The 14253-nt window shown below is 51.7% G+C and overlaps 6 protein-coding genes across 6 annotated transcripts; 4 read left to right on the top strand and 2 right to left on the bottom strand.

Annotated features, from left to right (window-relative positions):
- Nucleotides 1–1996: 1996 nt before the first annotated feature.
- BDV17DRAFT_293395 (uncharacterized protein) lies at nucleotides 1997–2495 on the top strand (the record flags this gene model as incomplete). The annotated part of the gene is made up of 2 exons (XM_073762599.1): nucleotides 1997–2108; nucleotides 2170–2495. The coding sequence occupies 2 exons, from the start codon at nucleotides 1997–1999 to the stop codon at nucleotides 2493–2495; spliced, it is 438 nt and encodes a 145-aa protein (XP_073613437.1).
- Nucleotides 2496–4300: 1805 nt separating this feature from the next.
- BDV17DRAFT_293394 (general substrate transporter) lies at nucleotides 4301–6220 on the bottom strand (the record flags this gene model as incomplete). The annotated part of the gene is made up of 6 exons (XM_073762598.1): nucleotides 4301–4706; nucleotides 4787–5005; nucleotides 5069–5574; nucleotides 5629–5693; nucleotides 5760–5784; nucleotides 5846–6220. The coding sequence occupies 6 exons, from the start codon at nucleotides 6218–6220 to the stop codon at nucleotides 4301–4303; spliced, it is 1596 nt and encodes a 531-aa protein (XP_073613436.1).
- A 1694-nt stretch (nucleotides 6221–7914) lies between these two features.
- BDV17DRAFT_293393 (tRNA synthetases class II (A)-domain-containing protein) lies at nucleotides 7915–8980 on the top strand (the record flags this gene model as incomplete). The annotated part of the gene is made up of 4 exons (XM_073762597.1): nucleotides 7915–8015; nucleotides 8099–8292; nucleotides 8351–8736; nucleotides 8798–8980. 4 exons carry the CDS (start codon nucleotides 7915–7917, stop codon nucleotides 8978–8980), a joined length of 864 nt encoding a protein of 287 aa, XP_073613435.1.
- BDV17DRAFT_151320 (uncharacterized protein) lies at nucleotides 8921–9460 on the top strand. Its single transcript, XM_073754491.1, has one exon. It carries the CDS (start codon nucleotides 9094–9096, stop codon nucleotides 9367–9369), a length of 276 nt encoding a protein of 91 aa, XP_073613434.1. The 5' UTR covers nucleotides 8921–9093; the 3' UTR covers nucleotides 9370–9460.
- Nucleotides 9461–10324: 864 nt separating this feature from the next.
- On the bottom strand, nucleotides 10325–11463 carry BDV17DRAFT_151324 (ankyrin repeat domain-containing protein). The gene has a single exon (XM_073754492.1). It carries the CDS (start codon nucleotides 11146–11148, stop codon nucleotides 10570–10572), a length of 579 nt encoding a protein of 192 aa, XP_073613433.1. The 5' UTR covers nucleotides 11149–11463; the 3' UTR covers nucleotides 10325–10569.
- A 901-nt stretch (nucleotides 11464–12364) lies between these two features.
- Nucleotides 12365–13248, top strand: BDV17DRAFT_151310 (uncharacterized protein). The gene is made up of 2 exons (XM_073754490.1): nucleotides 12365–12610; nucleotides 12659–13248. Exons 1-2 carry the CDS (start codon nucleotides 12497–12499, stop codon nucleotides 13163–13165), a joined length of 621 nt encoding a protein of 206 aa, XP_073613432.1. The 5' UTR covers nucleotides 12365–12496; the 3' UTR covers nucleotides 13166–13248.
- Nucleotides 13249–14253: the final 1005 nt, after the last annotated feature.

Raw genomic sequence — 14253 nt, 5'->3', positions numbered from 1 at the left:
CTGTAGCAGCAATAACCTCAACAATCCGGGGTGCTGGATCGGCCACCCAACATACGGCAACTCTGTAGCAGGAGTCAAGGTTGAATAGGATATCCAGGTTGGTCAGTGTCTCCGGGATGCAGTCAACCGTGGCTTGGCCAAAGAAGTGGGTGGTACTGGGCTTTGAATGCCATGGCATTAGGAGATCTATTATCCACGGACTGGAGCCTGCCTTTCAGACCTGGCACCACGACGCGCGCATAGTGAATTATAACCAGCATATCTTCCTGACGCCTCGGCAGCGGCCAGAATGGTATTACAGGCTTTTCACTCAGCCTTTAGTCCTGGCGCCACGCTTTGGGGCCCGAGAACTAGCTCCTTCGATTGGGGCAGTCGAAGGGATCGAAGGAGCCACTGAAAGTGTGCGGCATCACTGGCCGCGCCGGTATCGTCGGCTTTCCATCGTATGCTGAGGTTCAAGGAGCTTGAGTAGCGGTTGCTCCTGGTTGTTACGGCAGAGCGGATGGTAGCATGGGACTATTCCTTTGTCATTGCATCCATGGTGCTTATTGCACGGTTGGATGTCAAGAGATGGGTAGAAGAATAAGCGAGTGAGACATGAATTGATGGAGACATCGTTGCCGTGTAGAATGGAAGTTGTAAGTCGAAGGGTAAAGGGTGAAGGGAAGACGGCGAGTAACAACTGGGGCAGAACTCTAAGGTTTGAGATTGACTCAACTCCGCGCCACGAAAATCCGTTCTGCTTTTCTCTGGATCGGATTCAGGGGAGATATTGGACGGCTGTGGGTGATGATGTTGGAGGTTAAAGGGTCAGGAATACTTACTAGGTGTACTGGACCGGTGGTTGGCTCCGTGTGCGAAATGAGGACTTAGTCTGTGATCAAGAGGGTGGTGCAGGCGCTGGACGAGGATGTGAAGGACTTGATTCAGGGAATCAATAGGATATTGAACAACAAGGCATCAGTAAAGACACATGCTCCTGCCAATAGTATCTGCACACCTCATTAGGCTATTAGTGATGTTGAGGAAGGAGCGAGGTGTCTGTATTCTGCTTTAAGAAACACCAAATGCTACCTGCCATCATGACAATCAGTCTCAACTAAATACTTAGGTATATCAGGTAAGACATCTGGCGTCTGGTCCTATCATATGCAAGCCTCTTGGTCCAGTTGTAGGAGATGTTTGCTCGCGGGAGTGTAGAACAACCAAGAACTTTGAGCAGTCCTTGTGACTTTCTGATATACAAGTCCCAGCTGTTATAGTATGCCTTACCTTGCTATCAATCATTCAATGTTCTTTCTCGTCATTTATTATCTTGACGCTCTGGCGTGCGGGCATGGGAGCACTCTGGTCAGAGTTTATGCAAGTGCAGGTGCATTAAAGAGCATACCTATATATCAAAATTCTCAATCTCACCCCTATTCTTGATACAGACCCAAAAGCTGTGACAGCAGAGCCCACCTGCATTTGGAATTGCAAGGGGTGCAACGCTCCGTGTTCGGTCAAACCGAAATGTTTGAGCATTGGGGTTTGTCGTTAGGGTTGTTGGTCGACTGTACCTACGCAATCCCTTTAGTCCTGATACTATCAGCCGTTGTATACAAGACCCAACTTAAACATCAACTCAATTTGTCGTGATGATTGATAGATTCCTTAGATGGTTCGCAAACCTTGTCTTGACTCTCGACATGACGATGTTTCAAGCTTTGGCCTGAAACGTGTCTACAACGCCAAAAGTGGGACCAGCCCGCAGAAGCCCCTGACATCACACGTTTTGGCATCTCCTAGTCGCAGGTTGAGTAGGGAGGTTGTTTTGATCTCAAGTCTAGACTCTTTCTTCCTGGTCGAGACCGAGGTGGCCTCAAGGCAGGTGGCTGCTCGGGTGGCTATATAAGCTGGAGATCACCCGTCGAAAACAGAGCTTCATTACACAAAGCAGGACTTTGACATTATCCACTAAGTTCAAGCCTTACAAATTTCTTTTTACAACCTGAAGATGCATTTCATCACCTTCCTCGCTGCTCTAGCCCCAGCCCTTGTAACGGCTACCCTTGACCCAGCCTCCTCAAACACAAAAGGCTACAAGCCCAGCAGCCTGAACTGCGAAAGTGAGTCGTCCACCTACCCACTATACCTCCCTTTCCACCCTTTCCTAATCTCAATTCCCAGGCGCCAAAGTCTCCACCGCAATCCAAGCAGCCGAATGCTCGCACAACACCCGCACCTCAGAAACCCAGACCTTCGCCGTCTTCCAGGTCGACCACCAGTACGACGAGAACAACGGCGCTCCCTACGGTACCTGCAGTGCTTACACGTGTGAGGCTCCCACGAGTGATCAGCTCGAGGAGGACTCGGATTACTGGATTTTCTACTGGAGCAGCGATGGTCAAGATAGTGGGTATGGAACGGATTGTATCAAGGATCCGAATACGGGCGAGTGTGGGTGTGAGAATTCGGATGGGACGTTTGTTGCTGGGAGCGACTCTTGCTCATAAATTGGCTGGGGTATCTACTACATTTCATAAATCATCATTGAATCACGATGACGCGGTTCTTGCTTCGTGAGGTCCTTTGTCAACCGTCCATTCCTGTCAGTATCAGTAATGACAGACCTCGATTCTCCACTTCTCCTCGTTGAATCTCTCGTGATTGCTCTGTGCTTGTCAGCAAGTCGCATGATATTTTGCGAGTTCACACCTACCGCATATCTCTGAACAGCCTGCACCAACAGCGCGCCCACCAGGAGAAGAGGTACCAGTTGCCCAAACCCATCGACTGTGCTTTTTTTCGCCGCTTCCTCCCCGCCCCAGTAACCATGCATAGGAGTCCCTATAAAAGATCCACCAGACTCCAAGGCCACACCACGTAGACCCGGAGAACAGAACACGGAACGTCTCAGAGGCCAAAAAGCACCAAATGACCAAATATACCATCCTCCGAACTAGTAGCCTTTTGGGGCCCTTGTGCCATCCCAGGCCGTGATTGTCGACGAGTCGGTGTCGGGCTCTATCCAGCCAAAAATGCCAAAGCATCAAACATCTGATAGGATACTCCGAGTGAATGAGGACAAAGTCCACAATTAGCCACCGGCGAGTGCAGTCCACCATTATATCCGCGCTGTTAGCGGTGGAAAGATTTGTGGGACTACTTGTTTGGGCCTTGGCCATAGCGGGAATTGGAAGGGACATGTCAAAATTGGGCATATGGGGCTTTGGGACGATAGGGTTCTGTGTGAGCCGGTCTTTGATGATCAGTTTAGGTCTTGTATTGTTGGTGCTGATCATTAGTGATTCATTGGTTCATTGATTTTGATTCACCTAATTCATCTGGTATCAGACCTCAGCTGGATGCAGTTATGATCGTGGTGGTGGTGGTGGTGGTGGTGGTGGTGGTGGTGGTTTTTCCTTCTTCTCCTTTTTCTTTTGTCCATGGTTGCCACTGATACAGGATGCAGAACCCAGACCTATTTGCTATCAAAATGTGATATTGCGTTCTCGATCATCATAACCCAATGCATGCAGGTTCAACACTCGCTGTGGACCATAGCAGACCAAACATATCCAGCTAAGCATGGACCTCTATCCCAAGATTTCGACAATTGCTGTGCGCTATTCTGAAGAAAAATGGGCATGTTTTAATTATCCATGCAGGCTAGGCTAGCGGCATAACGCACACGGTCTATTCGGGCTGCATGAGAAGGAGGTACCTAGCCGTATTTTCCCATGCCCTTTGGCCTAGGGCCCATCGTCGACTGTTCGGTGGGAGAGCTCAATTTTGTTCTCCGGCGTTAGAGTAGACCGCCGACTCTCGGTGGATGGGTTTGTACAGCGAACGAAGCACGGATTACATGCACATTCTCTCAACTGCATCCCGCGTCATAGGCCTGCGGTTAACGGCTACAGACTGGCCTGCTTACAGAGCACCTTGCTAGTGCAGACCTTTCCAGGCCAGAGTCAACGATGTGTGTACTACGGCCTGGCCTGACTGTCGATTCCGCCTACTCCATCAGTGATCATAGGTGTCTCTTTTTTTATCTGCAATCTGCGTCAAACCCCTCTGGATCCAAGACAGGATCATGCTCCGACGGAGATACATACTGGTTTTATTAAAGCGAGCCCGAGAGTTTGTATCTTATTCTTGGTATCTAGGCGTTTGCGGGCAGGTCTCTACACCTCTAGCCATTTATGCAAATCGTCCTCGCATCAATTGTAACAGTCGCCCTTGGTCGAATCCAAAAGAGGAATCCAAAGGCCTGTGCTGACGCCCGGATGGATCATCACCATAATGCCCTCCAACTGACTCACTGCCCCCTCTCAGCAGCAACATCCTCAACATTCTCACTCTGGGCATCCCCACTCCCCTTCGCATCCTTCCCCCCCCCCTCCTTCTCCTCCCTCATTGCCTGCTCCCAAATCTCATTCTTCTTCTCCTCTGTCAACCCATACCACGTATTCGCGATATTCGTATCGCCAAACAGAGCGCCGATTTCCTCGAGCGTTCGGCCCTTCGTCTCAGGGAGGTAAAGGTACAAAAGGACGATGAATATCGCGCTCGGGCAGATCAGGACGAGGTAGAATTTCCACCCGATCTCGTCCATGGCGATTGGAGCGACGCAGAGCGTTATTTCGCTCGCGACGTAGAATGAGGAGAGACTGAATGCTACCCCCACCGAGCGGAGATGGTTGGGGAAGATTTCGGCGACGTAACTGGACAATCCAAATAACCCTTGTCAGATATGTCTCTAGCAAACGAAGGGAGTTAAGAGCAGGAGGTTATGGAGACGTACACATACTGAGTGGCGTCCATGAAGAAACACCACCAGAAGATATAGAAGAAGCAGAAAAACACCGCGGCTTTTAGACCCGCTTGGTTGGTTGACCCTAGATACTCTGCACTCAAGGCACAGAGGAAAATGCACGAGACGAGTGTACCTATCGCGCCGATGAGGAGGAGGGTGCGTCGCCCGAAGCGGTCGACGTAGAAGGCTGTCCAAGAGTTGCCGAACCTGCAGACCATTAGCAACGGGCCTCACTGGTGTACTACAGGTAGGTAGGTACTGGAGACTCACATAGTAAACGTATTCCAACAAGCATTAAGCAACAACGAAATAGAGCTCCCCTGCCCCAACTGCCCATAAATAAGCACTCCATAATTCGCAATAACATACACCCCCAACAGCTGATTCCCAAACATAAGCATGGCCCCAACCATCGCCCTCTTCCTATTCGGGGCCGTCTTGAACAAATCAACCCACTTATTCGGCAAGCTCGAGTCAATCTCGAACTGCTTCTGGATAAGGTAGAACTCTTCCCTCGCGCGGATATTGTTCGGGTCTCCCTTTGTCTTGTGCAGGGCGCAGACGATGTCGAAGGCTTCTTTTTTGCGGCCTTGCGAGAGGAGCCAGCGGGGTGAGCGCGGGACGAATTTTTGACCGAGTAGGAAGATGAGTGGGAAGACGCATTGGAATGCTAGTGGGAAGCGCCAGGAGAATTGGGCGTGCGGGCTATTGCCTGACATGAAGGAGCAGGCGTAGCCGAGCCAGCCGGCTAGGGAGTAGCCTATTGAGTAGGCGATCTGTAACAACATTGTTAATTCTGAGAGGGGAGGAGGGGGATTGGATGAACGTACTCCTGTGACGGAGACCATCGCACCGCGGGTTTCGGGGGTTGAGACTTCGGCTTGGTACATGGGTACTATACAAGCCATTCGTTAGAGAGTGCTTTCGCCATTATTTCGGGAAATCTGGGTAGAGTACACACCAACACACGCCAGCACGCCAGATCCCTAGGTTCTTATTGTTAGATCCTCTCCTCGCATCATCCATAAGAGTGGAAGAAAAACCTACAACACCGGCAACCCCCCTCCCAACAATAAACATAGCAATATGAACACTCCCCGCACAAAGCGCACCCCCAACAACCAGCACCGAACACCCCACAATCATCGTGAGCTTACGCCCAAACCTCTCCGCGCTCCAGACATGGTACATACAACCCGCAACCGCACCCGCTGAATTAACACCATTCAGCGCGGCAATTATCCGCGTGGTATGGTCGTACCCGGGGGCGCCTTGGGGAGCGAGATTGAAGTATGTGTAGAGGTTTGGTTCCCCGACTGTTGAGCCGATGATTGCGAGCCCGTAGGCTGTGCTGATTGTGCCGACTGCGGCAAAGATGACTACCCAGAGGTTGTAAGGATTGACGATTATTTTGTTCAGCATGGTGGTTGTGGTTGTGGTTGTGGTTGGGGGAAGGGGGAAGGGGTATTTATCTCCAGAGTAGGGTTATTCGGAAAGCTTAGAAGCCATGCTGGGGGTCTACGTAAATTCTTGATCTATACATTGCCGATCTCCACGGGGTTCTCCTCAATTTGACTCTATGGTTCCCCATGGAGGCGGATTTTTACCCACTGTGGCAATCCCCAGGTCCGTCCAAGGTCTACTCAGGCTATGCTGCCCAGGTGTGGTACAACTGGTACTCTTCACAAGAACTACCCACGACTCCGAGTCCAAGCCTTGCTGGTCGCTAAATAGAGTCTCCCTCTTGGTTGGAGAGAATTATACACGGAGCTGGAGGACCGGACGTCATCCGACATGCCCTAAGCAATGCCCAAGCTTATGCCCAGGTCACATCTTCTCAACCCCGCAAAGCTTGGTTGATCAGCTGCATATACCATTGGCTTTTTATTTTTTTAAGCAAGTAGCCCGAACCCTAAGAGACGCCAATCATGACGACATGGCACCCCCCAGGCGGAATTCGGCTCCGTGGGGATCGTCTATGGTCTCGATGCGAAGTAGATATAGCCTCGATGCGAAGTGCTCTCGATGCGAAGCCACATCGCCACTCGCCGCCAGCTGACTTAGGCCTCGAGTTCATTTTCTGGGTCTCGTCAATTGGCACTTCAATGCATGATTTGGGGCAACTGCAGGAAATATGGATGGGCGCTTAGAGAGTATAATTCCAGACAGCTTGCAGTCCAGGCACAGGGTGAGGTGTCTCTTCCATGATCGTGTAATCCTCCCTCGCCGCCAGCACGCGCCATTGGGTACATATTCTTTGCAGATCCTGGAACTGGTCCCAGCGCGAGGGATAGATTGCGCTTTGTCTAGTCACCTTGATCACCCAGTCGCTCGACGCTCACCCACTTACCCCACAGGTTCACCTTGCTCGGTCCTCACTGCTTATTCAGGTTGATTATTCAGGTTGCGCGACTTCAGGGCGCCCGCGGCACTGCCCACTTACTCGAACAGGAGCAGTAATGGTCTTTCAGGTCCGGTGGCACCCGTAGCTTTTGCTCGGTAGGAAATTATGTGCACCGAAACCAGTTCGTGCGCAGCTTGTGTATTTATACTGAGAATGAGAAGAAAAGGCTTTAGATTAGAAAGAGATTGCCAAAAGCGGATACCCTAGCTCGAATCGATCCAGATCAGTCAATTATTCGGTACAGTTCCTTATGGATCGACTATCGTATCGAGGATCTGCGACATGCAGCAAGCGATGCGGCAAACTCCGCGGCCATTCGAGTCGAAAAATTGACGACATGCATGCTGGTCAACAGGTCGGCCAACGTGCAACATGGATTTACTGAGTTTCAGCCAGAGGGCATTAGTAGATACACATAGCTGGGCAGAGGGAGTGGTCTGATTCACTGCATAATGATAAAACGTTCCCGGAGGAGTGGGACAAGCATACCGGACACTTTATGTATGGGAACCTCGTGAAACACTATGACGAAGGAATCGAGAGCACTGGTATTCCAGTGGGAAGGCCGGCATACCGTCCCAATGCATACGTCTAGCGGGAAAGGGGGTGATGAGGGGGTCAGGTCCGTGGTAACAAGCCCGAAGTGACCGAGCTAGGCACTTGACTTCCGACAACTCGGCAGTTCCTAGGCGGCTTGAGGCTGGATCATTCCATGGCGCAAATTGTGGTTCTAGGTCTTGCCTGTGGGCGCCCTGATTATGCTGAACTTTCAAACACCAAGGAGAAGCTGTGTCTGCGCCGCGGTCGTTATTTGTTTGTCTTGAATCTCTATTTTGCAGAACAAGACGTCTAACTATAACACGGACCTGTTCTCGCGCCTGTTTGAGAAGATCCAGGAAAACGCTGGATCTCGGTCGTATTCTAGGAGGTCCGGAGCTGAGGATGATGATGATGGTGTTGACACTGCCTACTCATGTCCGCACATGTACCGTCGCCATCTCAGACGGTGCTGTCCCGGATAAGATAGGTCGCGGCTATGTGGTGCGAAGGATCCTACGGCGAGGTGTACGATACGCCAAGAAGTACTTTGGTGCAAAGTTTGGCACGTTCTGCTCATAGGATCGTACCGACAGCTGCTGATCAGCTAGGAGACATCTCCTCTGAAGTGCGCGAGAAGGAAAAGTCGTCAAGGAGATCCTCGACGAAGAGGAACAGGCATTTTGCCTTAACGTTGGACCGTGGCGAAGCTGTATTTGGCAAGTACGTGCAAAAGTGCCGTCAAGGCAATACAAATAGCCTTTCCGGAGAATATACTTGGCGACTGTACGACACATACGGGTTCCCTGTTGACTTGACCAAGCTTATGGCCGAGGAGGAGAGTCTCCATGTCAATGGGAACGAAGTCGCCGCCGCCCAAGAGAAGACTCGGAAGGCCAGCAAGCGCGATAAGAAGAGTAGTTCAGATATTGTCGCGCTCGACGTCCATGATATAGCTGCCCTGAAAAGGATGGCCGGCGTGCAAAAGACAGACGATGTAGCCAAATAATTCCAAGGGCCCCATCAATTCAACCATCAATGCTCTATACCACGGAAAGACCTTCGTGCAAAGCACATCCGAGATGCCAGACGGTGCGCAGTTCGGCGTCATTCTAGATAAGACAAATTTCTACGCAGGATCAGGCGGCCAAGTGGATGGCACCGGACGCTTGATCGTGGATGGTGTCGCGGAGGTAGATGTCCGAAATGTGCAGTCGTACTGCTACACACTGGGTATCTGAAATACAATGCCCTAAATATTGGTGAGACGGTGATTTCTGAATACGATAAGCTACGACGCCAGCCCATCGCATGAATCATACAGCTACCCACGTCCTCAACCTCGCATTGCGAGATGCCCTTGGCGGAGCGTCCATCACAAAGGCTCGCTCGTTGCGCCGGAGGAAAACTGCATTTCGACTTTTCACACAATGGCGGCCTAGCTGAGGCTCAACTGCAGCAGATTCACAAGGTCTGCCACAAGTCTATCGAAGATGACCAACAGGTTTTTATAGCGGACCTTGCGTTGGAACCGCCCGTCAGATCCCGACCCGACCAGAATCGTTTCAATCGGCGTATCTGTTTTCGAGCTAGTCGGCAATGTCTCCAACAAGGACTGGATGCGCTATAGCACTGAGTTTTTATGGAGGCACGCAAGTTGAGCGGACAGGTGAGATCTGGGCTCTAGTCTTGCTTGAGGAGTCTGCGATTGCGAAAGGCATTCGGTGAATTGTTGCAGTTACAGGGCAAGCTGCGTAAGAACCTCAAGACAATGCAAGTCGACTTGAAAATGACCTACTCAGCCTCGCCGCGATGGCCATCTCGCCGGAGAAGGAGGCTCTTGTTAAACAGGCCCTGTCCGGACTGTCTACCCTCCCAGTTCCCCTTCTCGAAAGGAAGTCATTCTCCAAGCGCTTGGAAGGTTCATTGTTGATCTCCCAGGTCACCACAGATCAAGATATGCCAGATCGCGAACGTTCTCGCTTGGGCCGAACATCTCCGATCTGAGATGCCTGCGTACTAGCAATCTAGCGCTGGTTATTGCCTGGGGGCTCCTTGAAAATGTCGGTTACCTCTGTCAGACTTGAGTACTGCGTAAGGCCTTGCAGCTCCACAAGACCCAAGTGATGACACCCTTCATTCTAGTTGTTGAGGGTACGTCTAGCTGCATGGCAGCAGCCTCCATCCAATCGTCTGTATTTAGAGAAGTGATGGTATAGGTGCGGTACGGCAGAGGAAGGCTGCCGTCATATGAAATCAACATGGACATGCAGGCGGCATATCCAGTCGTAGTTCGTTTTGTCAGCTTGATCAAGCTTCCGATTCTTGGTAGGTAGCAACCTTATAGGCAAGGGTACTGGTGCCAGCAGCTGGATTTACGCGCAGGCTCTATAGATTAGGAGAGGATAGTTGGTCAATTTAGCGTACCATATAAATTGAGGAATGATATGGATACATACAGAAGAAAACTAGCCCTGAGGTATATAGCTCTATCAACTCCAGTGCGCCGGTTCTATCTAAATTAATAAACAAGAAGATATCGCTTCGCTTCGGTTTCCACCGAGTTTGTTCGCCAACTAAATTGGCGCAGTGTAGTACTCGTCTTTCGACCTGGTCAATGCCCCAATTCAGGCCTTGCGCTGTCATGGTGGACTGACCAGCGGCTTTGATGCACTGCGCTGTCGCATGCTTTCCAGGCGACGAGGGCAGAGCAGTTTTCCAGTTGACTCGACTAGTTCGGCTCTCAGGAGCGTCCAATTCTTGATCTTGGATGGGGGTGTCGTGGTTTTGTCCAATAAGGACTGCTGGCAGACCAAGGTACGGAGCGACATCAAGACTGCGTCTTCACACAACACTTTGACGCCGACGCCGTCGCCGCCGGACGCCCACACCCAAACGGAGTCGAAACCGCGCTTCCAAAATAATCAGTCGCGCCTGAACCAGAGCCACAGCCAGAGCCAGAAGGAGAGCGCAGCACAACCTCCGGCGTAAGCGCACAGCCACTGCCACACGTATTCGCAGAACTCAAAAAGTGGGCGAGTACATCGAGGCACGGATTCTGGTAAGCGTAGAAAATGGCCGTTTTGCCGTCATTGTCGCGGGCAGAACAGGCTGTGTCGTCGTCGCTTTTTAATAGCAAGTCGACGATTTCTGGACTTGAGCCTTGTGCTGCGATGTGCAGGGATGTTTGACCGTACTTGTCTTTTTGAGAGGACAGGTTTTTGTTGTTGTTGGATGAGAAAGATAGGAGAAGGCGGACGGTGTCGCGGTGGAAGTGGAAGGTGGCGAGGTGCAGGGCGTTGCGGCCGTCGGGGTTTGTAGCGGATAGAATGGATGGATTGGACGTGTATGAGGCTTCGATGGCGGTGTTGTCGCCTGTTGCGGCGGCGAGGAGGAATGCGAGGGCCATTGTGTAGAGCAGAGTAGAGCAAAAGTGAGCGATGAGTAGCGGTGGTGGTGTAGTGGAAGAAAAGAAGAAAGCTCCGGGAGGGGGGGGGTGGTGGCACTTAAAAGGCACGGAGCGGGCTGTTATCACCAATAATTAAATACAGTAATGCAGCACTGGACCAGTTGCTGCTGTCGGCCTAGCTCAAGGCCGCTTAGATAACTAGTCCAGGTAATTAAAATGTTAACTACTCTATGCCAGACGGCGTAAGCCACTTAGGGCAGTAGACTAGGGCATTGATATAGACTAGACTTGAGAGACATGGAAGGAATCAGATCGCGCCAAGATCCTTCGAGCGAAGCTTTTTGCTCCACTTGGATGTCGAGTCATCGACTGCATCGGAAAATAATGAAATTGGCAAATGGAAGCAGCGAGTGACCGGCTGGACCAAGGGACCGTACAGACAACCCGTGGTAGGCTCAAAGTATGGACGAACGTTTCTCCTTGTTCCTTCAAGGACTCGCTGACGATCTGGAAAGCAATGTCGGAAATTCCGACAAGAGACTACTCCGGGCTACTGCTCTGACACAGCTCCAATCGCCGTTTGACCATTCTGACAGGCATTGCTGACTCGGCGCCCCACAGGGACATACCAGAATACCTACAGGGGTCTAACTTCTCTAGTCTCCTCCAGAGTGTACTCCGGAGAGAATTGGCCAAGAGCCTTGATTCGGCCGGCCGGGGAGCTCGACACGTTTCCAGTGCAGTGCAGTCTAGTCCAGGCTTCAGTCCTATATTGGCGGCTCGGAGAGAGTCCGCAGACCCCGCTAATACGCTGCCCAACGGCCAGTGACATTCTCCCATCATTCCGAGAAGCTTTGGCTCGGGATCTGGAGACCGGCTGCGGGCTGCGGACTGTGGGTACGGAATGCCGTCCGCGTCCCCAGTGGCATCGGGAATCCTCCTTGGGCTTCTGGCTGGAATCTACGGCAGACACAGCGTTGACTCTAGTGCGAACTGGACAATTCAAGGGCTGAAACATCAGTGCGTGCGTGTACGTGGCCCCGCTTCGGCCCGGGATATGCCGGGTTGGCCTATAGTGCGCCTACTATAGCAGCTAAGGCAGGCTAGAGGCAGGCTAGAGGCGAAACGAGAGAGAAAAAAAAAAGAGAAGGTGAAAGAGGAAAAAAAAAGTTCAGCGAAAGTGCGAGAAGGTCAGAAGGATTCCTGGAGACGCGAAGTCTAACCTCCCTCCTTCTTCCAGTTCCTTGTTTTTTTGCTTCCAAGGAATTTCTTATACTCTGTAGATCAGATCTATACACCTACAAAGTACTCCGTACTCCGTACTCCATACTCCATACTGAGCCTCAGGATGGCCAACTCCACTCATCCCGGACACTTCCACGTCCCCGACTCCGATGGCGCCATCATCCTCATGCTCGGTGGCTTGGTCTTTGTGACTTTTGCGCTGGGGCTGGTCTCGCAGGTACTTTCTCTCTAACTCTGAATTATCGCACAATACTGACAAAACCAGCTCTGCGAAAAATCCATCCCGCTCTTCTCCTTCCTCTCCCCAAGGAAACAATACTACGAAAATGAATACGAATACGGCATCGGCGACACAGGAATCAACCATAAAATGGCTGATCTTGAGGCTGGCATGAGCGCTGCTGCCACTGCTGCTCACTCGCTTCCGCCACCCTCGACTTCAAGTGGAGGTGAAGAACAGCCAACCCGACCGCATCTCCCCCGCCGCTCGACGACTCGGTATGGAAGTATCATTCAGCATGTTCTTGACGTTCATGGGGTGCGCAAGATGGTTCTTGTTGTTGATACTGATGCCGGCAACAACTTGGACCGCGACAACGACGGTCGCGATGCGGCAGGACAGAGCCGGAGTCCGGATGAATATGCGGAGTGGTATGCGCGATGGCGCCAGTATCAGAGTCATATAGAGGCCGAGCGGCAGCGGGAACAGGAGTACGAGGCTGAGATTGAGGGTCTGGATGAGAGTGCGCCGTTGTTGGGACCTTGGGATTGAGGGCACAGCACCGCACTTCGTCACGCAATAAATCAAGGCAGAGTCAGGGCGCTTCGATAAGTGCTTTGGCGCCTCGGTCGAGATCTGGTTACCATTGATATTTGATATTCGATATTCGACTTGACGCGATTCGAATCCCCCAGGGGCGCCTACGTTGACGCCTACATGCGAATAACCGCATTTCGAAGCGTACCTCTGATACCAATTTGCACAAAGCTCAAAGCTCAAAATCCGAGGCCCGAGCCCATCTCCGCATCAACACCTGCAGCCTTCTTCACGCTCTATATGAGCATTGTTCGCCTGTATGAGGATGAGGATGCGAATACGGATACAGAGCGAACCGCACCACCCACCATCCACGACCTACCAAGGACCTTTCAGCTAAGACGCCGCAACCTGGTCCCGGCGTCGTCCTGCCACGAGGTCTCGGACTAGGTTCCTTCCTTACTCTTGTTAGCGAGTATCTACTTCTACCTCCAACTACGGGCCACGAGCTACAGGCTACAGGGGATACGAACCATGCGAATCCTGCGATGCGACAACTATCGAGTCTCTCCTCCTCCTCCTCCTCCTCCTCCTCCCGTCGCCTTGGGCGCAGGGTTTGCGATCAGGCCTACCGTACCAAGCCAGACCAGAGAAGGTTTGCGGCGAGTCGAAAGACGGAGATGGGGATGGGGATGGAGATGGATCCGCGCGCGGCGGCCAAGCTCAATCGGTTTGATCGATCTGGAAGCTGAGTCGATCGAAGCGCAGTAAGGTCAAGGCGGCCGGGTCAGGGTGCATGAAGAGGCACAACTTGCTTGAGTCTGCTCTGGCTCTATGAGCTCCAGCTCAGTCCACATAGCTCTGCGATGGCATTTTCACCCCCATGGACTTGCATTTTTACGTTCCACTTCCTGCTCACGGCACGGCACGGTGTAGCTGAAGGGACTGCCAATGTTGCTTTTGACGCACTTTCGCTCTTGTCTCGTAGGGCTGGGCTGCTTTGGTTGCTCATGATCAGGATATGCAAATATTGTGGCTGGAGTATGGAGTAGTCTTCGTGTCATAATGGGTAGTTCGTAGGCTGACGTTAGATTAAATAGAAT

Source organism: Aspergillus undulatus (genome assembly GCF_047715775.1).
Source record: "Aspergillus undulatus strain CBS 261.88 unplaced genomic scaffold BDV17scaffold_41, whole genome shotgun sequence".
In the NCBI taxonomy this organism is placed as follows: domain Eukaryota; kingdom Fungi; phylum Ascomycota; class Eurotiomycetes; order Eurotiales; family Aspergillaceae; genus Aspergillus; species Aspergillus undulatus.
The sequence above is the reverse complement of the archived record's forward strand: the minus strand, read 5'-3'. Positions and strand labels throughout refer to the sequence as shown.